At 45.8% G+C, this 25,608-nt stretch overlaps 1 protein-coding gene across 2 annotated transcripts in view; it reads left to right on the forward strand.

Moving 5' to 3' along the window:
• ASAP2 (ArfGAP with SH3 domain, ankyrin repeat and PH domain 2) overlaps positions 1–25,608 on the forward strand; it is a 203,735-nt gene that overhangs the window by 69,883 nt on the left and 108,244 nt on the right. For both annotated transcript variants that reach the window (XM_017853630.1, XM_017853639.1), the window contains exons 2-3: positions 2,129–2,201; positions 20,116–20,261. In XM_017853630.1, coding sequence (XP_017709119.1) covers positions 2,129–2,201; positions 20,116–20,261 — 219 coding nt within the window. The remainder of the gene's footprint in view (positions 1–2,128; positions 2,202–20,115; positions 20,262–25,608) is intronic.

Raw genomic sequence — 25,608 nt, forward strand, 5'->3', positions numbered from 1 at the left:
AGGAGCACACTGAGCTGGCACCTCTATGTGTGAGAGCTGTGCTCTCTGACCTGTGGTCTAAGCTTCAGGACCTGGTGTTTCTGGCACAGCCCTGAGCACAACCTCAGTCTGCCCGCTGGTGCTGGCCGAGCCTGGCCTGGGCCCCGCAAGTCTGTGGCTGGCAGATTGGGGAGGAAAAGTGATGAGACTGCATGAGAAAGAGAATTTAATTGTGATTTTCCTGAGTTATTTACTGTTTCCAAATCCCCTTTTATATCTTGAAGGAAGTTAGGAATGGATCAGAGATGACCACTTGGGAAAATACGAGTTAACTCCATATAAGAAATCTCGACTCATCTTGTATCAGTAACTCTCTACTCTTTAGTGTGGCAGAAAAGAATGCCTTTTTTATTTAAATAAACATTTTTAGTTTTAGGTTCATAGCAAAAATGAATGGAAAATACAGAAACTTTCCAAATACCCCTGCCCCTTGACATGCATAGCCTTCTCCATTATTAACATCCCACACTACGAGTGGTGCGCTGGTGACCCTCAGTGAACTGACAAGGGCACATCACTGTCACCTATATCTTTACTTCACGTTAGGGCTCACTCTTATACATTCCAAGGGCTTGGACAAATGTGTAATGACATGATTATAACTTCTCTTTGTATTGCAGCCACTCCGTCAAATGTCTGGTGCCTTGTGATCATTTTTCCCTTTAAAATTGTCAGCACTAATCGTGTCTGTTTTTAGCATCCAATAAAATTATCATCGTGGCATTAGAACTAGGGCTTACGATTCTGCTATTGAAAACTGGTTCAAAAGGTGAATTCAGGAAGCCTGGAAGTCCAGAATCCATTGCTCTGAGGAGCTGTGCCGTGTTTCGGATGACAGGTCGTTGCAGGTTTTTATGATCTAGACTCACTATGGGGTAATAATGGACACTCAATAGCAGTAGTTATTAAGTGCCAGTAGCTGTAGGGCAGGGTGCTCCCTTTAGTTTTTATAGGATAGCCTGTGATTGGCATCACTATCCCCGTTCACAAACGTTCTCTCCCTCCAGTCACAAGTCACCCTTTGCTTTTCTATGTTGTGTAAGTGGGTTAAAAGGACTTTTTACCCAGCATGTTGGGAGACTGAGGCAGGTAGATCACCTGAGGTCAGGAGTTTGAGACCAGCCTGTCTAACATGGTGAACCCCGTCTCTACTAAAAATGCAAAAATTAGCTGGGCGCGGTGGTGTACCCCTGTAATCCCAGCTACTTGGGAGGCTGAGGCAGGAGAATTGCTTGAACCCAGGAGGCACAGGCTGCCGTAAGCTGAGATCGCGCCACTGCACTCCGGCCTGGAGGACAGAGCGAGACCCTGTCTCAAAAAAAAAAAAAAAAAAAAAAGAAAAGAAAAGAGGACTTTTTACCTTTGTATCTGTTGTGAAAGTCAAGGTGTAATTAAATTTCCAGGTGTGATTAGTCATTGAACAAATACTGTTTGAGTGTCTCCTATATGCTGGATATTGTGAGTGCCACAGACAACTGCCGTGTAGTAGCTGCTCTATAAATACTTGCTGAATATTATATATGTGAGTGCCTCTATCTAATTATTCAGCCCTGCAAAGTGGGCATTGTTCCTGCTGGTTTCTGGAGAAGAAATCTGAGGCTTGGGAAACAATAGGACCCGTCTTCTAACACAGCTTACAAGCTAATGATATTTGGATTTTTCCAAATCCAGAGTGGGGTTGCCTACACCTTGTTAGGGCTCTGTAGGGGGAAGGGGCGCAGGCACGGTGGGAGTCCCTGGCGGGCAGGCAAATCCCGGAGCCTTGCTGGTAACCAGGGAGAACTGAGAGTTTGGCTGGGGTAACTCACTTCACTGCAGAGGGCTCGCGCCCAGCAGGTGCTGTGAGCAGGAGACAGCTCGCATGCTGTAGGAGGAGGAGTTGGTTTTCAGTAATTGCCAACAAACTTCTGCTTAGTGCCGTTTGGAAACCAATCTTCCACACCACACTGAGGGCTTGTCTCCCAGAAACAGGTGCAGAGGGACCTGGCAGAGGCAAGCAGGGCTTTCAGAGTGGCACTCAACGTGGTGCTTGCTGCTAGTGCGGTCTCAGCACAAACACAGTTTAATGACTGTATTCTCTACGTTTTAGGCTTTGGACGTGGACCGGATGGTTCTTTACAAAATGAAGAAATCCGTGAAAGCAATCAACAGTTCTGGGCTGGGTGAGTATGCATCCTTCCCTAGGGGTTTCTGTGTGGGAAACATGGCATTTGAAGTCCTGGTACCATAATATTGATGACCATTAACAAATGAGCAGCCAGACTCCTTTTTCGGGGCATGCAGATCACAGAGGTGAGCTGGGATGTTTCTTTTTCAGAAGTATGTTTTGTTTTGCCAGTCGTCTGATTCAGGTGTGGGATGTCATCCCCCGTGCTGTCTGTCCCACGTTGCACTTCTGTTTTCTGGAGCACAGTCCTGTGTGTACCCACTTTGTCAGCCTGGCTGATGGGGACCTGGATTCATTCCTGCCTCTGTCATTTGGTTTTTGCTGTTAATTGTGTCGCAGTGCCCTTTCCGTTTCTCTCTTACCCAGTCTTGCCTTTTCTAGTGTAGGAAGAAAATGAATAAATAGACAAACATAAAGTAATATTTGATGTAGATTTACACATATATATATTTTAAACCCATGCAACTTTTGGCTTAAAGATGACAGGTGGGTGACCTGTGGCATATCTTCCCTTGTACAAATCCTACGAATGATAGAAAATATTTTTTAAAAGCCATTAAGTGACTATATAGTTTCATTCAGCAACAAGAAGATGGCAGCCTTGGGGGACTAGAAACTGTGAGGAGTCCCTGAGAGACTGAAACGGGGCTGATGGGTTGCTAAGGGGAGCTTGCCCCCTGCTCAGGTACAGATAGAGTTTGGGTGACAGGGTGGGAGGAGGAGGGACCTGGGGTCTGCTCCCGTGGAAGTACTCAGGTCCTTTAATCTATACTGTGTCATCTCACCCTCATGGTGTCTTTCTTTAGTGAAAGGGGTGATTGGAGCAGGAGGACAGGGAGTGCCTTAGATGGTCATGGTGTCAGGAGGGAAGGGGAACGACCTGGAAGTACACATTCCACCTGCCCACCCCTTCCCCCTCCCCCCATGAGGGTTATTGTAACTGTGTAACTTGTGCCCACAGTTACAATAGAGTGGGCACAAGCTCTAGTTGCTGCTCTTGACTCTCCCCCCATGAGAGCTGTGCCAGCCACAGTTGGGAAGAATCTATCAGGGAATCCCAAGTGCAGGATGATGTTACAGTCGAGCATTGCCAAGTGTATTTAGGAACGAATTTGACAGAAGATGCACAGGAATCCTACATCAACAACTACAGAATGCTGCTGACCAAAATGAAAGAAGACCTGCGTGAGAAATGTGTGATGCACATGGGTTAGAAGAGTCACCACTGTTAGTGTCAGGCCTCCCGAAACTGATCTGAAGATTCACCCCAACCCCAGTCACAATTAGAGCAGGGGAAACTGACAGGCCTTTTCTAAAACTGATACAGAAAGTGGCCATCCGCCTCTAGCTTTTTTACCTGGGTTAAGTGTGGGGCAGGGAGCAATAATGGTAGTTTTGATTTTTTTGAACACTTACTATGTATCTTGTGCTTTCTGTACATTGTGCTAATCTTGTCAACAACTGATTCTCCTTATACAAATGAGGAACCTGCAGATCAGAGAGTTCAGGGTGTTCCCGAGGTGTCTGTGCAGCTGGAGCTCAGACCCTCATGGTCTTACTGCTGTGTCAGGGTTGTGTGCAGTGAGTGGCCCTCTCTGTTTCAAAGCCACCATGCCTTCAGTGTGTCTGTCACACGAGTGACATCTTGAAGACTTCAGTGAGTCGCTAAGAAATGGTACACCCAGTTTCGTTGACAAGCACCAGATTTCGAAAAGTATCTAGGAAGATTTTTTTTTTTGTACTGGGTTCACTTGGACTTTCTGAGTTTATAACTTGAGGGATATTTGATATTCTGGTCAGACTCAAAAATGATTTTATAGTCGTATGGTGAAAAGGCGGCCTTTATCAGAAATAAAAATGAAATAATCTGCTTCTTGTGCAAACACTGGCTGTGTAGCTGCTGCTAGTCTGGAGGAGGGACTTGTGTGACTCCCAAGGCTGGCCCAGGAGCTAGCGGTGCAGCTTATAAACAGACCTGCCTTTGAAGGGAGAAGGCGCTAGTGCTTCAATGTCAGGAGGCTGGCCTGCAGGAGTTTAACAGCACCTCTGTGTAATTTGCCTTGCTGACCCATATTGCTGAGCGTGTACCACAAACCTCATTCCTATTTCTGCCCACCCTCCAGCGTTGTTTCCTAAAATGCAGCCCCACTGGTGTTACTTCTCTGCCTAAAACTCTACAGCGTTTTTTCGTCACCCTCTTTGAAGTTGGTGGAAGTCAGTTCCAGAGCATGGGAGAGAGAAGGAAGGCCTCTTGTGGGCTTTAGGATTTTAGAGCAATTGGATAAAGATGGTTCTCTTACTACAGAACCATCCAAAGATTTTAATGGGCTAGTAATGTGGATTATGAGTGGTTATCGGCCTTAATCCTTTCCAATTCATTTGTCTATGAAACCGTCCTACCTCCCCTGATCACCCCACTGTGAGCCTCAGGTGAGTAAATGCTGCAGAACACCAGATGTGTTCCAAGCTCCTGTGCATTGTCTGGACTCAGGCCACCTGTCCCGACCCTCCCCAGCTGGACTCCTCTGTGCCCTTCTTTGAAATAACTTGCAGTTTTCCCCAGCGAGCCACGTTTTGTGCCTTCTTCCCTCTGCTCATGCTTTGCTGTTTGCTTAAAATAGCATTTGTCACTTTATGAAAGAACACTGACATCCAAGGAAGTTGAGTCTGTTCAAAGTCACAAAGCTCTACAGTGACAGGGCTGGGATTTTAACGTAGCTCCTTGGGCTCATGTCCTTTCCAAGGCCCTGCACATAACAGCCTGGTGTGTGACCTTGGAGGGGTCTCCTATTTTTGTCATCCTTTAGCCATCTATTATGTCATGCCAAGTTTGAGTTATTCTAAGGTCATGAGTCTGAGTCCTGAAAAGTCCTAAGTCCTAAAACCAGAGCCTGATCCTGAAATCTTTATTTCAGAACAAGCGTTGTCTACTGCGAAGAAGTCACCTGAGGAAACGCGATACTTTCTCCTGTCATGTTGCTGACATTGTTCACAGTGTCTTTGGAACTCTTTAGAACTGCTTTTAGTAGCACGTTCTTTTGCATATATTTAGCAGAGAAGTCTAAGGATAGATTAAATTTTTTTAGAACTAGATGTCAGAAATAAGTCAGGCATATTCAAGAAGGGACTGAGTGCCGGCGACCACAGTTGGCTTAGGTGCCCTGTAACTACACAGACATGGGCTCTGAAGGCAGCTGGTTCCAAAGGAGAAGTCCCCGTAGTGATTTGATCATGAGGATAAAGACCTAAGGCAATTCCTGTATAGGAAGAGCACTTATTTTATGTATGATAGAAAGAACAGTGAGAATAAATTAGCGTTTATGCTTCATACTGCCATATTCCCTTTCTTGTCTCATGTTTCTTAACTTCTTTGGGACCAGGATTTCCTCCACCTGCTTTCCTACTTTGTCACAGATTGGCCCCGTTTGACCCATCTCTGCCCCAGTGTCCCTCACTGCAGGCCACTGGCCTGTCACTGCTTCCTGAGTGTGTGCCAGCTGTACTTCTGTGTCTTCGCACAGCTCCACCCGGTCTGCAGACAGGCCTCCCCATCCCAGTCACCTGGAGGGGACCTGCCCTTGCCTCCCCACCCATCTTCATCCAGACTTAGCCCTCTTTGACTTCAGCATAACCCTCTTTGACTGTCTTGTAATAGATTCTTTTTTTTTTTTTTGTCTTTTTTTGAGATGGCGCTTCTCTCTGTTGCCCAGGCTGGAGTGCAGTGGCACGACCTCGGCTCACTGCAGCCTCTACCTCCTGGGTTCAAGCGATTCTCCTGTCTCAGCCTCCCGAGTAGCTGGGATTACAGGCATCTGCCACCACACCCGGCTAATTTTTGTAATTTTAGTGGAGTTGGGGTTTCACCATGCTGGCCAGGCTGATCTCAAACTTCTGACCTCAAGTGATCCACCAGGCTCAGCCTCCCTGTAATAGTTATTGAGTTATTCTAAGGTCGTGAGTCTGAGTCCTGAAAAGTCCTAACCCTAAAACCCGAGGTGTCTGTGCAGCTGGAGCTCAGACCCCGATGGTCTTACTGCTGTGTCAGGGTTGTGTGCAATGAGTGGCCCTCTCTGTTTCAAAGCCACCATGCCTTTAGTGTGTCTGTCACACAAGTGACATCTTGAAGACTTCAGTGAGTCACTAAGAAATGGCATGCCGTTGTAACAGATTACCATAAAATGAGTTGGCTTAAAATGGCACAAAGTTACCTTTCAGTTCTGCCGTGGGAAACCCAACATGGGTCTCACTGGGCTAAAATGAAGGTGTCAACAGGGCTCCTTCCCTGAGGCTCTAAGGGAAATCCTTTTCCTGCTCCTAGAGGCCACCTGCATTCCTTAGCTCACAGCTCCCTTCCATCTTCAAAGCTGGTCATGGCCGGTGATGTCTTTCTCACACCGCATTGCTGACGCTTAGTTGGCTCGGGCTGCTATAACAAAATACCATAGACTGGTGGGTTAAACAACAGAAATTTATTTTCTCACAGTCCCGGGGGCTGGGAAGTCCAAGATCAGGGTGCCAGTGTGGTTGGGTTCTGATGAGGGCTGTCCTCTCCTTCCTGGTTTGCAGACAGCCGCCTTCTGCCTGTACCCTCACATGGTAGCGAGAGAAAGCAAGCTGTCCACTCTCTCCTCTTATAAGGACCCTAATGCCATCAGGAGGGCCTCACCCACTTGACCTCATCTAAACCTAATTATTATGCTTCCCAATGGCCCCATCTCCAAACACCATTACCTTGGGGGTTAGGGCTTTAATATATGAATTTGGGGGAAGGGATGCAATTCAGTCCCATAGCAAACACTGACTCTTCTGCCTCCCTCTTCTACATGTAAGGACCCTTGTGATGACATTGGCCTCACCCAGATAATCCAGATAATCTCCCCATCTCATGTTCAGCTGATTAGCAACTTTATTTCATCTACAATTTCAATTCCTCTTTGCCAAGTAGCATAACATACTCACAAGTTCCAGGGATCAGGAGGTGGGCATCTGGTGGTGGAGGAGATGTTATTCTCTCTACCACACCTCTCCTGAATTCTTAGGATTTGGAGGTTGAATCAGTTTCCACTGTTTCGTTCAGCTACAAATTAAAGGGTACCTAACATGCAGGCACTGTTAACACTTTAAGTATTGCTCCCGATTGTTCTCTAGTAGTTTTGTATCTGTTGATCTTTGCTTGGTTAATTAGAAGCCCTTGAGGTGAAAGACCAATTCTGGGAGACGGTGTCAGTGTCATTTAGGATAAAGAAGACATAGATATTAGAATCCAAGAACCCTTGATTAAAAGCTAGCAATGCCACTGAAAAAGCCTATGACATTAGGACGATTATTTTACCTTTCTGAGCCTCAATTTGCTCATGTGTAAAATGGGAATTTAATGGGTCATAGGATTGCTGGTGAAGGTTAAGTGAGATAACATGAAAAATTACCATGCATGGTTCTGGACATACACGTGGTAAGTGTGACAGCTGCGATATACCTCCTGTGTGTGTTTCTTGCAGTGGCCGCCATGCTCGTGGGCAGATAATAGGTGCCCAGTAAATACTTAGTGTTTATACATTATCAGGTTCCTGAGGTATGTTCTTACACTGCTTTCTTAGTGTAGGAGAGGTGAACTTACAATTTTAGATATAAGCGGTTTGTGTTATGACAGGCCCTGTATTCTCTTCTTTGAGGATTTATATGGATTTATGTAGAAGGAAATTTAAGATGCCTTAAAATGGAGGTTGGAAAACTGTGGCCAGACACCTGTGTTTTCACAGCCTGAAAGCTAAGAATGGTATCGTACCATCATTACCTACACAATAACCTCAGTATTGCCTCAACAACCCGCAGTGTGATGGTGTCTGGAGATGGGCCCTTTGGGAAGTAATTAGCTTTAGATGAGGGCATGAGAGCGGGGCCCTCATGATGGGGTTAGCGCCCTGCTTAAATATTTACTCTCTGACTTTCTAGGAAGAAGTTTCTGAATCCCTGCATTAGAGCAGTGGTTATAAAATTGAGAGAGTATCAGAATCCCCCTGGGGTCTTGTTAAAACAGGGATTGAGTTTCTGGTTCAGCAGGTCAGGGATGGAGCCTGAGTATTTGCTAATTGAAAAAGCTCCCAGGTGACAGCGCTGGGCTTTGAGAATCCTACCTTAGAACCCCCCATCCCCACTTTAAACACTGGACTGGGCCAAAAGGGTATCCGCATGTCCCACATGTAGCAAAACAGTAGTCTTCTTCCACAATAGCCAGTGTGTTATGTTTGCTCCCAGTCTTCAAAATGATGGCAACCCAGCCAGCTGTATTTCTGGAGAGTCTTACCTCAGGTTTGCAAAAGCAGTTGTCATAATGATTTATGAGAAACTCTTTGCCACTCAGTGATTGATTGCTATCTGACCTCTTAAAAAAAAGTTCATATTTATTTTAAAACTCTTGTCTAAAATTTCCCAAGCTCTGGCTCAGCCCAAAGGTGTTCCCTCCACACCCCAGGAAGTTGAAGCTAACATTTTCAGCTTTTGACATATCAGTGGGTGGAAAATTCATCTCTATCAAGAAGGAAGCAACAAAAGATTTTCATTTTCACTTCTCTAGAATTACTCTGTCATAAGGACTTGTTAGAACATTCTTATTGAGAGTGATATTCCTACCCTCAATCAGAATATCCTAGAAAATTATCCCATTCTTAAAAGTACAAAGAAAGAAATGCTGATTTCCCCTCAAATCCTTACCATCTCCCACCTACAAAAGAAAATGAGAATACAACAACTTTGTGTGTGTGTTCCTGCCTGTTGTTTGCAGTGTTAGAATATGATATGAAAGTACACTTTAAATTCATACAGAAAACTATTTCTATTGTAGATATTATCAATTAGAGCAAGGCAGTTCAGAACAAATATAATAGTTGAGGAAATGAAGTTTCACTGTGCAATAAGAAGATACTGGCTGGGCACGGTGACTCATGCCTGTAGTCCTAGCACTTTGGGAAGCTGAGTCAGATGGATCACTTGAGCTCAGGAGTTCAAGACCAGCCTAGGCAACATGGTGAAACCCTGTCTCTACAAAAAAATACAAAAATTAGCTGGGCATGGTGGTGTATGCCTGTAATCCCAGCTATTTGGGAGGCTGAGGCAGGAAGATTACATGAACCTGGGAGGTTGAGGCTGCAGTGAGCTGAAATTGCACCACTGCACTTCATCCTGGGTGACAGAGTGAGACCCTATCTCCAAAACAGAAAAAAGGAAAAGGATATTTTTTTGAAAAAGAAAAAAATATTAAAAAAAATATATATATATTGTGTCTGATTTCTACCTATTACATGAGAAAATAACAAGATTGGAATAATCCTTACTGTTTGGCAAGCTTACAGTAACTAGTACTGTGCTCTATTGTTGCGGCACTGAAAACATGCACGCAGAGTTTTTGGAAAGCAGTTTGGTGGTGCACATCAAGAAAAATAAAAATATTTTCGTGGAAGGAGATCCATGCACGAAGATGTTCACTGTCTTGTTGCACTGCTTATCAAAGTGAGAAATTGAATGCCTCCTATGTAAAGCTGAATTAGGATTTAGCTGCTTGCTGGAATTATGTTTATATAGCAACAGGAAGAAAAATGCTTATGATGAAATCTTCAGCAATAAAATTCAGGATACAAAATTTATGTACACCGTGTGTGTTTAAAAAGAAATAGATGATAAATGATGATAAAGAATATTGATATTCACCAACTTGAGGGTAGAAGCATAGTGGTAATAAATACTCATGAGGTATTTGTTAGAATATTTCTATTATAAAGCTAAACAAAAACTTTATGTGAATTCCATCCTTACAGTTTTGTGAGTTAGGTCCTGTTCATTGACAGATGAGCTCACAGAGGCACTGGGCAGCGATTTGCCGGTGTCATCTAGCCAACAGTTGGAGGAGTTCAGATTCAAAACCAGGTGAGTGTACCCGTCTCTGCTTCTGACTGCTGCAGCATGCTGCCTGTTGCTGAGTCAGGAAGTTGCTAGGGGCACACTGTGGAGAAAACAAATGACAACGTGGGGAGCACCCTATGTGCCACCTGACTGAGCCATCGTAGTCCTTCTGAAAAATTCCAGGTGGTTTTGGTTGATTACAAGATCAGTGTGAGCCAGTACATGGCACATGTCCCAAAGGCGAGCCACACGTGACCTCAGTGAAGTCTTTGGTGCTTATAAAGAAGGTTGTTGTTTCATTATTTAGTTGTAAGAGCAGCATATAAAGAAGAACCTGAAAATCGTAGAGATGGAGAAATATCCTTGTAGGATGGATATCTGAAGGACATGGGGCTCTTAGTTTCGGAAGGGGTGGGAGAGGGCGTACATGAAGGGCTTTCTCTGGGCCGAGGAAGGTAGACGTAGTATTTGTTCCTCTCTAGAGGAGGCTTTCACAAGAGCAAGCCTTGACTCAGGTATGAAGGAGAGGATAACTGGGTGAGCAGCCTGAGTGGCGAGCTGGTGGCTGGAGGTTCTTGCAGCGGGTGGTCAGCCCCTGTCTCTGAGGAAGTTGTAGAGGGAGGTGAGGACATGGGCTTGAAGGCCCTGGAGATGTTTTCCAGTTGTGAGGCTCTGGAGTCCAGCCGTCTCCCTGCTGCTGGCTAACAACAATGATTGGAATTTAGATGGTGATTTGTGGAATCCTGTCCAAAGTGACCACTGCATTAGTCATGGAAGGAAGGTACCTCTGAAGGAACGCAGAGGTCTGTGACTTAACTGACGTCCAAGTGTTGGCATGAATCATACTTCGGTTCAGAGGTATCTGCTATTTAATTTGGCCGGTGTTTATAGTCAGCCAGTCTGTGGGCCAAGCCGGTGGCCACACGCATCTGTAAGACATGGGGCTGTGGTTTCATCAGTGGTTCTTTAATCTTTTGGTTATCATGGACATCCGTACAAATAAGAAGGCTGCTTTGGATGATCCCTCCAGGAAAAGGTACCTTTACATAATTTTGCATACACTGTTTGGGATGTACATACCCGCATAATCCTGTCCACAAACCCAACACACCAAGCGAAAAAGCTCAGACCTTGAGCTTAAATCTTCTACCCAATCAACACGATGACTTCATCTGTTTCCTCATCTGTAAAATCCTGCAGAGTTGTAAGGATGAAAGATTAGTTTTACATGTATGTCATCTCCACAGTGTTCATGGTAGCCACTGTCTGAGGCTTTAGAGACTACGCACTTTCTAAGGGCTGCTTGTCCCTGAGGGTGAGATCTCGGGATCTCATGGAACCACAGGAGTCAGCTTCCTTCCTAGAGGCTGTGCCCTGCATGGAGTTGGGTGGGGGCACTGGCGTGTTCTTAAGTCATCACTGTGGTGAGCACGTAAGTCATGGGGTATGACATGGCAAAAATGAAGGGCTGAAATCTGCTTACCCTGGCTAAATGCACATTCTGTAATGTAGCGAATCAGATTGCTTTGCCAACATGAACTCTTCCCCCATTAAAGGGTGTGAATATAATTGGGAGTAAAATTTCTAATAGCTTGTACTCCCCATTCAACAAATGTTGAATTCACCTCTTGGCTTTGAATCCAAACACCTTGGGGTAGCCTGTCTCCAGGCTAAAGGAAAGCCCTGCCAGTTTTCAGTGAGACCCCTCCCCACCACCTCCAACCCCCTTCAAGCACCCCTAGGATGGAAGCAGCTCTCTGGTTAAGGAGAATGAGTCAAGCAGCTGGTAGCTCAGTTTTAGTCTCATGTCATACTACATTTTCAATGAGCAAATTCCTTTAAACGTTGTCTGCTCCAAGAAGCCTTTTCTGTTACCAGCTCCCAGAAAATGTATTCCTTTCCCCATAGAGTGCTCAGCCAATCAGTTCAGTGCAGTGACACAAAGGCAAGAAACAGAATGAGCTCTGGGGAATTCAAGGTGCTCACGCCTGTACTCCCAGCACTTTGGGAGGCCGAGGCGGGCAGATCACGAGGTCAGGAGATCGACACCATCCTGGTTAACATGGTGAAACCCCATCTCTACTAAAATACAAAAAATTAGCCGGGCGTGGTGGCGGGCACCTGTAGTCCCAGCTACTTGGGAGGCTGAGGCAGGAGAATGGCGTGAACCTGGGAGGTGGAGCTTGCAGTGAGCTGAGATCCCGCCACTGCACTCCATCCAGCCTGGGTGACAGAGCAAGACTCCGTCTCAAAAAACAAACAAACAAACAAAATGCAGTAGCCCAGTCGCCACTCTTCACCCTGTTACCTGCCTTCCACGTGTACTCCCTACAAGCAGTAGAAGCTTCACAGGGAGGTAATTGAGGTGACATTTAGTTATTCACACAGACTTTGAATCGTCATTGGAAGGATGGGGTCATTAATATAAGGCAGGATGAAAGAGGATGGGATGATCATAGACAACAGGTTTTGTGTTTTAATAGCCCACACCTTGGTCTTATTAGTGAACTCCATTGCTAGCTGCCTGTGCTGAACACCACCAGACTAGATGCATCCTGGGGTACTATCCACAAAGACTGGCGGTTTCTCAAGGAATCACATTCCAAGGGACTTCCTAGGAAAGATGATGGAAATGGGTTTTGAAAGTGGAAGAAGCCTGGGGTGTTGGAGAAGGCAGAGGAAGTGGAAGTGGCAGGAAGAAGCCGGTGAGAGGCATCCTTTCCGGTTGCTCAGCCTGCGCAGGAGCTCACAGGGTTTATGAACAGGGAGGACATTCTTGTTCAACCCCTTCTGGTTGTGGCTACTTCTGTCTCGTCAAAGATGATACAGGTATACTCAGTTTCGAAGGCTGTCTCCCTCATGTTACCTTGTCCAGGGAAAGCTTTGGGAGAGAAAGACAGATTCTAATGTTATTTATTTATTTGTTTATTTATTTTCTTTTGAGATGGAGTCTTGCTCTGTCACCCGGGCTGGAGTGCACAGTGGCACGATCTCGGCTCACTGCAACCTCTGCCTCCTGGGTTGAAGTGATTCTCGTGCCTCAGCCTCCTGAGGAGCTGGGATTACAGACACCTGCCACCACTCCTGGCTAATTTTAGTATTTTTAGTAAAGATTGGGTTTCACCCTGTTGGCCAGGCTGGTCTCAAACTCCTGACCTCAAGAGATATGCCCACCTTGGCCTCCCAAAGTGCTGGGATTATAGGCGTGAGCCACTGCACCCGGCCTAATGTTCTTAATAGGCACAGTTACAGAGCACTGAAACAATCTGGCAGTTAGAGCTGATATTTCAGATTTCTTTGTAAGTTTTTATTTATTCTTTACATTGTTATTATAAAGATAAGATAAGCTTAGTTTAGAAAATTTAGAAAGTTCAGAAAAGCACTAAACCAACCAAATCTTGACCCTTTACCCTGATGGGGTCTCAGTATCTTTATAACCAGCAGAGGCTCAGGTGAGCGCTGGGTCTGAGGCCCACCCCTGACTTGGAATGAGGCTCTGCCTCTTAGAAGTTGCATGACCCTGGGCAGGTTCACCCTCGACAGTCTGTTTCCTCGTCCACTCAGAGGAGAATAAAATAACATCTAGAAAGCACTTGGCCTGGGGCCTAGCATATAATGCCTTGCATATAACAGGTTATTGACTGCTAGCAAGTGCTCAGTTTTTCCCACCACTGTTAGCATTTTGGTGTATTATCTTTTCAACCTCCTCTCTACGTTTTACTTTTTTGCAAAGTTGAGACTAAATATCTAATTTTGTGTCCTGCCTTTTTTAAACTTGGCGTTCTGTTCCTACCATATTCCTATATCATGATTTTAAAAGTCAACATAATATTCCATTTTGTAGAAATACTGTTAATTTAACCATTTTCATATTGTTGGAACTTAGCACATTTTAAATTTTCACTCTTTATAAATGTTCTGTACACACATCTCTGATCACCTTGATTATTTCCTTAGGATAGATTTCTGAAAGTGGGATTAGCCAGAATGATACACATTAGCAAATTGGAAATGAAAATGTTTTCAGACATTTAGTTGGGATGATTCTAGAAATAAAGTTCTGAAAATGGCTCTCTCTTGCGGGATGTCCACTAGGTAGAGACCCTGTTAAGAAACAGGGATGATCTTTGATTTGAAGAAATTGCATTTCCATGAGATCACGTGCCACAAGTGAGGTTGGAAACAGGTGGCATGCAGAGCCGACAGCCGGAGGAAATGGTCTCCGCTATGCAGAGTTGTGCACAACATCACAACATTCATGTCGTGATACACATTTGAGGATTAATCGTCGTGTCATCCATCTAAGGAGTGTCTCCACCAAGCTGCTGCCGTAGAGAACATATGTCTCTCCTTAAATGCTCCCTTCACCAAGCTGTCTGCATGGAAGATTGGAATGTGGGGTGTCAGCAGGTGATTTTTCCTCTGCCTGACTCCCAAGTAGCCTGTGGTCTGGCCTGGAGCAGGGATTTGGAGGGTCTTTGTTGGGTCAGCATGGAGGCGGGGACTGGGCAGCCATGAGGCTGGTGCACCCTGCCTTCTTTCTGTTATGCTGGTTACAGCACTTGGTGTTGGGTTAATGGTACATGCACTTGACTGGAAGGTTGTACATCGTCACTATCTTCAGCTCTTAGCCTAGATAAGAGCTAAGAACTGAAGACAGCGACAATGTCATGAGCAAATGAAGAAACGATTTTTGCTGTGGGAGGAAGAGCATTGGACTCAGAGTCAGGAAACCCGAGTTCTTGTTCCAGCTCTGCTGCAAACTCACTGTGTGACCTTGAGCAAGTCATCACCCTCTCTGGGCTTTGGTTTCCATGTTTAGACTAGGTCACCTTTCAGGATCCATGGAATGAAAGGACTCAGCAGTGAGTATAGGAGCCCTAAGGAGGTGGGGACAATGAGACCTGTGTTACCTGTGGCAATTTTGAGAGTTGAGAGCTGGATGCCGACAGGGGCTTTAAAACAGAGAAAGTAGGCTGGGTGCGGTGGCTCACGCCTGTAATCCCAGCACTTTGGGAGGCTGAGGCAGGCAGATCACAAGGTCAGGAGTTCTAGACCAGCCTGGCCAATGTGGTGAAACCCTATCTCTACTAAAAATACAAAAATTAGCCGGGCACGGTGGTGCGTGACTGTAGTGTCAGCTACTCGGGAGGCTCAGGCAGGAGAATCACTTAAACCCGGGAGGTGGAGGTTGCAGTGAGCCGAGATTATACCACTACACTCCAGCCTGGGCAACAGAGCGAGATTCTGTCTCAACAACAAAACAAAACAAAGGAAAAAACCAGAGAAAGTATTAATAGCGGGAACACATAGGACTCCCTGGTGTTCCCCTGGGGCTAATGCCTGTCTGTTTCTGTGATCTGCTGCTTCTCTACTCGACAAGTCTTACCTGTCCTTGGAGCCCGATTTCAATGTCTCCTTGCCATCTGAGTCCTTAGCACCTAGCCCATTGCCTGATGGCATTGTAAGTGATCAGTGCATGGATTGACATATCTTTCCCCAGGCATTCATCCCAGCCATGAGCATATGTGTCCTTGTATCTCACCCCAGCATACTGTCACATCCCTGTTGCAGGGCTGGAAATACTGAGTGTTATGCTTGAGATGAAAGAGGAGGTAGTTGAAGGTGAGTTGGCCGTGGGATGCCCATCCTCTGGCAGTGCTGTGCTGGTGGCTTCCTCACTGTGCCATGGGCCACACTGACCTGTAGAGAGCCGTATCTGCATGTGTGGCCAATAGATGGGGCTCAAAGGAGCCATTCTTTGTCATTTTTGTATCCAGCAATTTTTGCTTAAACCATTTGTACTGGGCCTTCTCCTTGATACCAGTTTTTTAAATAACAGAATCCAGTAAACTAAAAAAGCACACAACAAAACCTAGTCATTGCCTCTAAACTCCGTTTGTACACATGCATGCTGGCTTCATGATTGATTTCTCTGTAACAGTCTCTCAGTTCATCCTTTTGTAGGGATTGGTGGGTTTCGTGCAGTGAGGTGGGGGAGATAAAGGGGTGATGGCTTAGAATTGAGAAGAAACGAAGTCTTGTCCTAGCGTGGTCTCTGTGACTCAGATTCTTATTTTCCAAAGTCCCTCCCAGGTCAGTGATTATTGGATCTGGATCATTAATGAGAATTAGAGTTTAAGATACATTTGAACAAGGGGGAGGTGAGAGTGTGAGCTCTTTTTAGAAGAACAGCTTTCACAATTCTGTAAATAAAAGCTGACAGACCCAGTTTGAGATCTTTCCAGAAACTTTATTCCCAAGCTATTTATTTTAGGTTCCTGTTTTAAGGTTGTTTTTGGCAAAAGGAAAACAAACGCACTCAATGATTTTCTGTTCTGTAGTAGGAAAATCTTCATCTTGGGGTGATCCGGAGCAGTGGGTCAGTCAGTGCCATGTTATTCATGGAGGGATGGCTGTTGTCATGGTGGGCACCATGCTAGGTGTTAGAGGAAGACACAGGGCTTATGGGCTTCAGCAGGAAGCTTCAAGTTCATTTGCGGGTTGAAAAATACATCTAAAAATCCCCAACTAGACCAGTGCAAAAAGATTCCCACTGACCTAAACTGGTACAGTGTGAGCATCAGAAGATAGTGCTGATTGTAGTGGATCAAAGTGCTGTAAATGTAAATCCGTGAGATGATGATGGTGATGACAAGCCAAAGAACTAATTGATCACATTGGGGTTGCTGGGGATCAATGCATCATTTAGAAGATATATAAGGACAAGATTTTTTTTGTTTGTTTGAGATGGAGTCTTGCTCTGTTGCCCAGCCTAGAGTGCACTGGTGTTATCTCTGCTCACAGCAACCTTCACCTTCTAGGTTCAAGTGATTCTCCTGCCTCAGCCTCCTGAGTAGCTGGGATTACAGGCATGTGCCACCATGCCTGGCTAATTTTTGTATTTTTAGTAGAGACAGGGTTTTACCATGTTGGCCAGGCTGGTCTCAAACTCCTGACCTCAGGTGATCCACCTGTTTCAGCCTCCCAAAGTGCTGGGATTACAGGTGTGAGCCACCGTGTCCGGCCAATAATTTTTTTAAAAACAAAAAGACTTAACCTATACCAGGTAGTCAGTTGAGGAGCCCAGAAGGAGGGATGATAAGGAGTACTTTCGTATTTCTTGGTGCTGGAACATGAAGCCTACTACCAGTGAGAAGGCCGGCTCCTCTCTCCTGCCAAGGGCTGGAGGCAGCCTGTGTGGTCCACAAAGTGCATGGACCCTCCTACCAACTCTGTGGTCTGGGGCAGGTGACATGACTCTCTGAACTGCACTTGGTTCCGAAGAAAATAGGGATCATGATAGCCAACTCTTAGTGCTGTCAGGTTAAACTGAACAAAAGACTTACAAGCGACCTAGTAGGCATGAACCATATGTGAAGTCCCTTCCCGCTGGGTGTTCACTTAGAGCAGCACTGAGGATCCAGTCCTCCCCGTGGTTTGAAGGACACCTCGAGGCTGGGTAGAGTCTTCAGCTTCTCTCCTGCCGGGTGCTTTGTATTCATTGCCCAGCACCGTGAAGGAGGACACCACGGCCCGGCTCCCCCTGTTGGTGTCTCTTGAAAGACCCATGGCTCAGAAAGCAGCGAGCGAGGGAGTGAGCAGGAGCATGGAGGTTGCGTTTCTGTTTCTGTCATCCAGTGGACAGACAGTATGTAGTGACAGATGCCTGCCCGTGGCCACCAGCTCCCTTCCTGAACCCACCGAAACTGCCCATGTCTTGATCACTAATTTTGAGATAGTTTAAAAATAGTATGTGGTTTGAAAGGACCTTGCCTTCACTGTTAACCACGCTCTAGGATTATAGAGTAAAACAGAAGGAATTATTGATCCATCTGTGAAACTGGATTTTAAAAACCTAAAAATTAGATACTTTTGTTTGACAAGGTAAACTTTTTAACGATGAAACAAACATCGCGTGGTAGAGTAGGAGAGTGGACTTTGGAATCACAAGATTTAGGTTTGAATCCCAGCTCCGCCGCTTTCTGGCTGTGTTTCCTCAGATGAATTATTTGATCTCTTTGAGCCCTAATTTCCTGATAGTGTTATGAGAAACAATTCATGTCTTATGAAGTTTAGAAAAAATATATGTAAAGTTTGTGCTTTGAATAAGTGACACCTGTTGCTGCTGTTACTTTTGTTAGTGTTACTGTTTATGTGCCGAGTGTGGTAAACTAAGTCTCTTTACCTGATTCTTTCATTCCTCCTCTGACCTTGAGAGCATCTCCCAGCAGGTCTTTATCCTTTATGCAGCGGATGCTGCAGGCCCAGCATCACTGTGACTTACCAAGGTCATACAGATGTTTGCTGGCGGACATAGGACTGGAACCTAGATCTTCCGAGGGCTCCTGAGGAGCTATGTTTGCGGGTGTGTGCGTGTGCACGTGTATGTTTCTGTCTGAATTTGTTGAATCTGGTCTCAGAAATTCATTTAATTTATCTAGAACTCCCAGGCTCTTTTCTGGAATGTTAAAAAAAAGGGAAAGGACTCAAACAGTGAAATGAGTTGTCTCTTGTGTCTGCTGGATCCCCATTAGAGCCCTCTAGTCCCCCAAATGCCACTAGAGGTCAAGGACATGGTGCTTCCCCCCTAGGATGGGCGAGCAGACCATTCATGGGTCATAGGGATTGGCTGAGGGTCCAGGACAACCCTCCAGGAACAAATGTTCCCTCGTTTCCCTCATTGTCAGGCCCAGCCTGGGCATTGGCATTAGCTGACAGTAGTCTCATTTCCCCGAGAAGGAATTTGGGAGCTACAGATGGGCTCTCAGGATCTGTCCCCTGGTGGAGGAGCTGCAGCACTAAGGCTGTCTCTGGTGGAGTTCACATCCAAGTTCACACCACAGGTCTGGCTGCTCCGTTGTGCCTGTAAATAGTTGTGTTATATTTCCAATTGAACTAATGAAAACAGAAATTAGGTAGCCATGGAGATAGAAGTTGTTTTTTTATAGACTGGTTGGTTTCATTTGAAAGTGCCTGACCTAGTAGTGAGGGAATTATATTCAACCACATTAATTTACCAGAATCACCTGTGTCCCCTCCCCCATTCCTACCCACGGTTCTGAATCAGAGGTCTGAGATGGGACAGTGGTGTCTAGAGTTTGGTGAAAATCCATGCATGCTTTTGGTAGCCAGTATGGATTGAGAACCACTGTGCCAGAGACCCAGAGTCCAGATTTTTCACTCTTAACAGGTGCTACTTTGAGGCCTAAATAATAATAAAATACTATGACACGTAGCACCTGGTTTCCTTTTTCTGCTCAAACAACATGTATGTTGTCTAATATTTCAGGCACACAACTTGGTCAAAGATGAATACAACTTAGTCTGTAAACTCTAAGCACGTCCAGTGTATAGGGAACACATTTACCAGACCATTTCAATATAACATGCTGAGTGCAAGGATAGGAGAGGTGCCAGTGAAATACCCAGGGTGTAGGGCAGAGTCATGGAAGGCTTCCTGGAGGAAGCATGAGTCTGTAGGATGCAGAGGAGTTTGGGAGGGAAGGGCCCCTGGGTAGAAGTTGCATCCTGAGCAGGGCCACTGAAGCTGCAAGACCACTGCTGTTCCTGTGTGAAAAGGAGAAGGAGCTGCGGTGTGTGGCTCTGAATTAGAGTCCTGGGCTTCAGGCTAGAGAGGAATGGCGCATCTGTGGTTGAGTTTCTGGGAGGGGACTGAGTCTGGTGACTTCTGCCATCATTTGGTGAAGGAAGAGTCCTCGGAGGGGTGGACATGTTGTGTGTCCTCGGCCGTCTCATCTGGTAATGCTGAGGACCACTGGACGTGGGCAAAGGCTTCCCCTCTTGCACCCCACATTGTTCTTTGGGATCTGTTGCCGGCACCACGGGTTGTTGTCAGGATAACGAAGCTATTTCTGTTCCTGGTGCAGCTTGATTTTTCTCAGATTTTTCTTCTGCTGATGTGTTCAGTGTTATTCAGAACCGAGAAGAACCTGGTGGGGAGTGAGGGTGGCATGCCTGAGACTCACAGTGCCTCCCTCATTCTGTTGCAGCTCACGTGGAAAATGAAGAGCAGTACACCCAGGCTCTGGAGAAGTTCGGTGGCAACTGCGTATGCAGAGATGACCCGGATTTAGGAAGTGCATTCCTGAAGTTCTCAGTGTTTACAAAGGAGTTGACAGCACTTTTCAAAAACCTGGTAAGCAGCTCTGTGTATGAAATGCTGTGGTTACTTCAGATGGGAAAGAGGCTCAGTAGAGGATACTTAAGGTTTGTTTGATAAACTAGGAATGCATTTCATAGTTCCTTGGGTACCTAAAATAATTATGTTTTCTATACACATTGGGTCAATTTGGAATAAAGTTTAAAATTGTAATTTTTACTTTAGCAGGACTTAAAATTCAGCTCTGCAATTTAAATGTACACAGCTATGGGACAAAACGGGTAAATGCATTCATCTTCTTAAGGGCCTCTGATTTGAATTTTTAATAGTTTCTAAACTGTGTAGAATACTCTCTTTCTGGTAATTATAGTAGGCATTTAAGCTTATAATATTTAATAAATATGTTTCAGGCCCGTCTTACACAGCAAGGTAACCTGTAATCAAAGCACAGAAATCACCATGAATATTTAAAGGCCTTTTGTTCTCCCAAGTATAGAACCTAAAAAAAAATCCTGGCCTGAGAGCAGTGCCTGAGTTTTCAGCCGTGGGAATGCGGTGCTGGTGCCTGCTGCCTGTGGCTGCTGCTTGGTACTGTGGGTGAATCGCGCTTTTCTTGTGCCTGGCAGCTCTGTGCTGTCCTCGTGATAGGGACAACGTTTTGAAGAAGTGGGCAGCCCAAGAGGGCTGTTTGGGACCCTGCCCTGGTGGAATGGACCCTGGGATTGCCCCAGCGTTTCTTTCCTGTTTGTCTTCTCCAGTTTCTCCTAAAGGTCATGGAAGAGGTCAAGAACTCAGTAATGCTTTCTCTGTAGGCCACAAATAACAGCATCTTTTTCATGTCCTCTATTAGAAAGCTCATATCAAGTGAAAAACAGCTTATTCTTGAGATGGTGATGACAGTGGTTTTGTGAGACCGGCCTTAGAAGGGGGAAGTGAGGGAGCATCACGTGTGAGTTCCTAATGGGAAGGGGAAGAGCAGGAGCACTCGGGTCCTTGCTCTCTCTCCCCATCTTCACTTATTAACATTTCTGTAGGAATGGTAAAAGTAAAAAGCTGTTGCTCTGCTTGAGCTTTTCACTTGGAGGAATTTGAAATCCCTTGGGGCTTTGGTTGAGCTCATCCCCCTTCATCCCTATCCTAGAGTGGCAGCCCACCTGCTCAGCAGTGGAGCCCTCGCCCTGCCTTAGCCCCGTGCCCTGGATGCTGGCAGGCATGCATGGTAGGGTCTCACCACCGGGTCAGGAAAGAGTGGAGATTTTTTTTAAACTGGAGAAACTGCATGTGCCCAGGGTAGAGATCCATAGATACTGCCATGGAGGGCGTCTCCTGGTGGAAAAGTCAGTTGGCTGCCTGCTCTGCCCACACCTGGGTGGATAAGCCCTTTCCACACACACAGAGCTGCCTGTGAGCCTCCTGGTGCCTCACGCTTCAGTACAGATGAGCAGCCTCCAGCATGAGGGAGACCAGAATTAGCAGAAAAATAAACGTATGGGAAGACTGGGATGCAGCTTGCTATTAAAGAAGGCCAGGGACATGACTAAGGTAAGAAAATATAACATTAAAAATCCAACAGGAAGGGTTGGAGTAGAGGAAATCTCTTAGAAAATAGATCCAAAAGACCAAAAAGTGGGAAATAGATAAAAGACAACACAAGGATTAATTCTCAAGGCCCAGCATCCAACTGGCAGGTGTTTTAGAAAGAAAGAAGGATGTCATCAGTGCAACAAATCTAAAGGCAGTTTCTAAAAATGGAACGGAAGAGTCTCCAAGTTGAGAGGCTCGCAAGTGCCCAGCGCAATCAGGGAAAAGACCTGCCCTAAGCATCCTTGTGTGAACTTGCAAAAGATCTTAAAAGCTTCCAGACAGCACCCAGAGGATTCAGAATCAGAATGGTGGTGAGCTTCTCAGCAGCAGCACTGGGAACATTACGGCGTGGAGCAGTGCCACTAAAATCGTGAGGAAACTAACTCAGCCTGGAATTACGCCCAGCCAATCAAATATGAGAGTAGAATTAAAGATATTTTCAGACATGCAAGGCTCAAAAACTTTGGCTCCCATGTGTCATTTCTCTGAAACTCCTAAAGGATGTATTTTAGTAAAATGAAGGGGAAAGCCAAGAAAGAGGAAATTGAAAGTCGGGAAACAGGACCCAACACAGGAAAGCAAGCAGTGGAAGGGAATTCCAAGAAGATGATGGCGAAGGGAAGTCCCAGCGGGGCTGCCAAGCAGGGGGCCTAGAAAGCAGCCAGCCCACGATGGCCGACGATGTAGGAGATGGGTGGAGGCCCGGGTTCTGCTTCTCCCTCCCAGACACCTAGCCCTTTAGCTTTATTCACCTGATGGCTAGACCTGGACTGTCTCAGCTCTAACATGGAGAGACTAACGCCATACCTGATTCTGTGGATAGATTATAGCCAGCTGGTGACTCTTATACAGGATAGCTTATTTAATTCTTACGACAATCCCATAAGGTCAGTCAATGTCATTCCCACTTTACAGATTAGATAACTGAGGCCCTGAATGGTCTGAAGAGCTAATATCTGGCACAATGGCTCACATGTGTCATCCCAGCACTTCGGGAGGCCAAGGTGGGTGGATTGCTTTGAACCCAGGAGTTCAAGACCAGCCTGGGCAACATGGGGAAACCCTGTTTCTATAAAAATTACAAAACTTAGCTGGGCGTGGTGGCTCATGCCTGTAGTCCCTGCTACTCGGGAGGCTGAGGCTGAGGCTGAAGAATTGCTTAAGCTCAGGAAGCGGAAATTGCAGTGAGCTGACATCACGCCACTGTACTCCACCTGGGTGACAGAGAGTGAGACCCTGTCTCAAAAAGAAAGAAGAAGAAGAAGAAAAAGCTAGTATCTCTCTTGGGAGGCTCCGAGTCCTTGCCTAGGCAAGCCCACTTGGAGCTCCACACCATGGAATTCGGACGAAACTAACTTGTCTCAGTTAACAACAAAGGCAGTTGCGCGTAGTTAAATAAAAGCAATTCCTCCCTCTCCTTTATAAAATTTCCTGCAAAAGCAGAAAGCAGAGCAGGGCCTGCATGTTACAGCTGGTACATTGCTCACCACCCTGTGACTTTGCCAGTTTTTAATGCTTCACACATCACTGCAGGTCCTAGTTGCTGTCCAGCTTTCTACAGTGAGTAAAGGTATCAATAAAGGTATCCGTGGCAGTGATTTGATGAGCACCCAGGGTGTAGCAATCACTGGGCTATGCATGAAGGATACTCTGTTTCATTTATTCCACTTGGCAGCTGTGCAGGATAGTTTGTATTACCATCATCTTAAGGCACACAGTCACTTACAGGGCCCTTAGCTAGTGAGGGACAGAGTTGGGATTCAAACCCAGGTATTAACACTCCAAACCCATGTTGTTGTCATTGTGACATTTAAAGGAACCACAGCCTCTTATCACCTTCTTGACTGATCATAAGGGTTCAAGTTTCAGCTTGCACTTTATGGAAGTCGGATTGTTGATCCTATTTCCTGGCAAAGATCAAAGAGAGAGAAAATTTCTTATTTGAGCCAAAATTAGCACTCACCACGCCTGATTTTCCAGGCCAGAGCCTGTGTGGAAGCTGCACAGCCAGAGGAAGGCCAAGTGGCGGCTCCTGCAAAGCTGGGTAGACGGGGAGTGGATTATAGGAGAAGTCTCCTTTTTTGGAATTTTGTATACCATTCTTCTTCCTATTTTTGGTCACATCTGTCTTATCTCATATTTTCCAAGCCTTGCTTTTACTTTCCCTCGGGCTTTTAAAAACATTTCAGTTCTGTCCGGCTAAGACTCACAGTGCTACCTCTTGTCCAGAAAGAATAACAATTACCACCTACCTGCTTGGAGGCGTGAAAGAATGTTTGTAAAGCAGTTGGAAGATCTCCAGAGAAATGCCAGCTTAATATAAAGCAAGATTTTCTTACTAATGGGTGAGATTCTCACCTGCAGAAGTCTGTGAATTTTCTCTGCAGTGATGCAGGATGAAAGGGAAAACCAGGCGGCTCCAGAAATGTGACATGTGTGAAAATAAAGTGCTTATGAAGTCTGCCCGGTTTCAGGGCTTCTTTTCCTCTTCCCAGATGGATGTGAGAATCCTGAAAAGACTCCAAGGGCCACCTCTGTGCTGAGAAGTGGCTCTCTAATGAAAGGCTGCATTTCAGGGCCGGTTTCTGAAAGGTTCGTTACAGATATGTAGTCTCTGTCTCCAGTGTTAGAGGATCGTTAGTGAAAGATGTCCTCACGGTCTGCAGAGCCCGCTCTACGTGAAGATCAGCATCTGTTGAAAGCAGTGGCCGGTGGGTGCTGATGAGAGAACAGAGTTGCAGCATGAGATCTGAGGTGACCCTGGGCTAAGGAGTTGTCCCTCACCCACGTTGATAGAGGAAATGGAAAGCTCTACCAAGCAACATGCTTATCAGTCATCTTTTTTTTTAATTTTTTAAACACAGATGATGTGAGTTAGAAGACTTATTTTTGAGACGGAGTCTCACTCTGTCACCCAGGCTGGAGTGCAGTGGTGTAATCTTATCTCACTGCAACCTCTGCCTCGCGGGTTCAGGCGATCCTTCTGCCTCAGCCTCCCGAGTAGCTGGGACTACAGATGCGTGCCACCATGCCTGGCTAATTTTTATATTTTTAGCAGAGATGGGGTTTCACCATATTCACTAGGCTGGTCTTGAACTCCTGACCTCATGATCCGCCCACCTCGGCCTCCCAAAGTGCTGGGATTACAGGCATGAGCCACCACTCCTGGCCAACTTTTTATTTTATTTTATTTTATTTTATTTTTAGACAGAGTCTCACTGTGTCGCCCAGGCTAGAATGCAGTGGCGCGATCTTGGCTCACTGCAGCCTCCGCCTCCCGGGTTCCAGCCATTCTTGTGCCTCAGCTTCCCAAGTAGCTGGGATTATAGGCACGAGCCACCACACCCAGCTAAGTTTTGTATTTTTAGTACAGACAGGGTTTCTCCATGTTGGCCAGGCTGGTCTCGAACTCCTGACCTCAAGTGATCCACCTGCCTGGGCCTCCCAAAGTGCTGGGATTACAGGTGTGAGCCACCACACTTGGCCAGAAGACATTATAGCGAACCTTACTAGGGAGTGAGTAAGGTTCTGTTGGGATTAGTGGTAGTTTGTGGCTTTGTCCTATGTACTGCACCTGGCAGATGGGCATCCTGGCCTGGCTGCATTGGTACTAGTACAGCAGGACTCTGCCCGGCGCTGTCAGGCTTAGGTTGAGTGTGAGCTGATTAGTAAGGCTTGTATTAGTATTAGTAAGGCTTGTCTCATCATTCAGTGTAGACATCTTGCTACCAGAGGTCCTCACCCTCAGTACTTCCATAGACTTTCTCCTATGAAAATATCTTTTTTTTTTTTTTTTTTT

The sequence above is a fragment of the Rhinopithecus bieti genome, unplaced genomic scaffold, assembly GCF_001698545.2.
Source record: "Rhinopithecus bieti isolate Rb0 unplaced genomic scaffold, ASM169854v2 scaffold_1530, whole genome shotgun sequence".
NCBI lineage: Eukaryota > Metazoa > Chordata > Mammalia > Primates > Cercopithecidae > Rhinopithecus > Rhinopithecus bieti.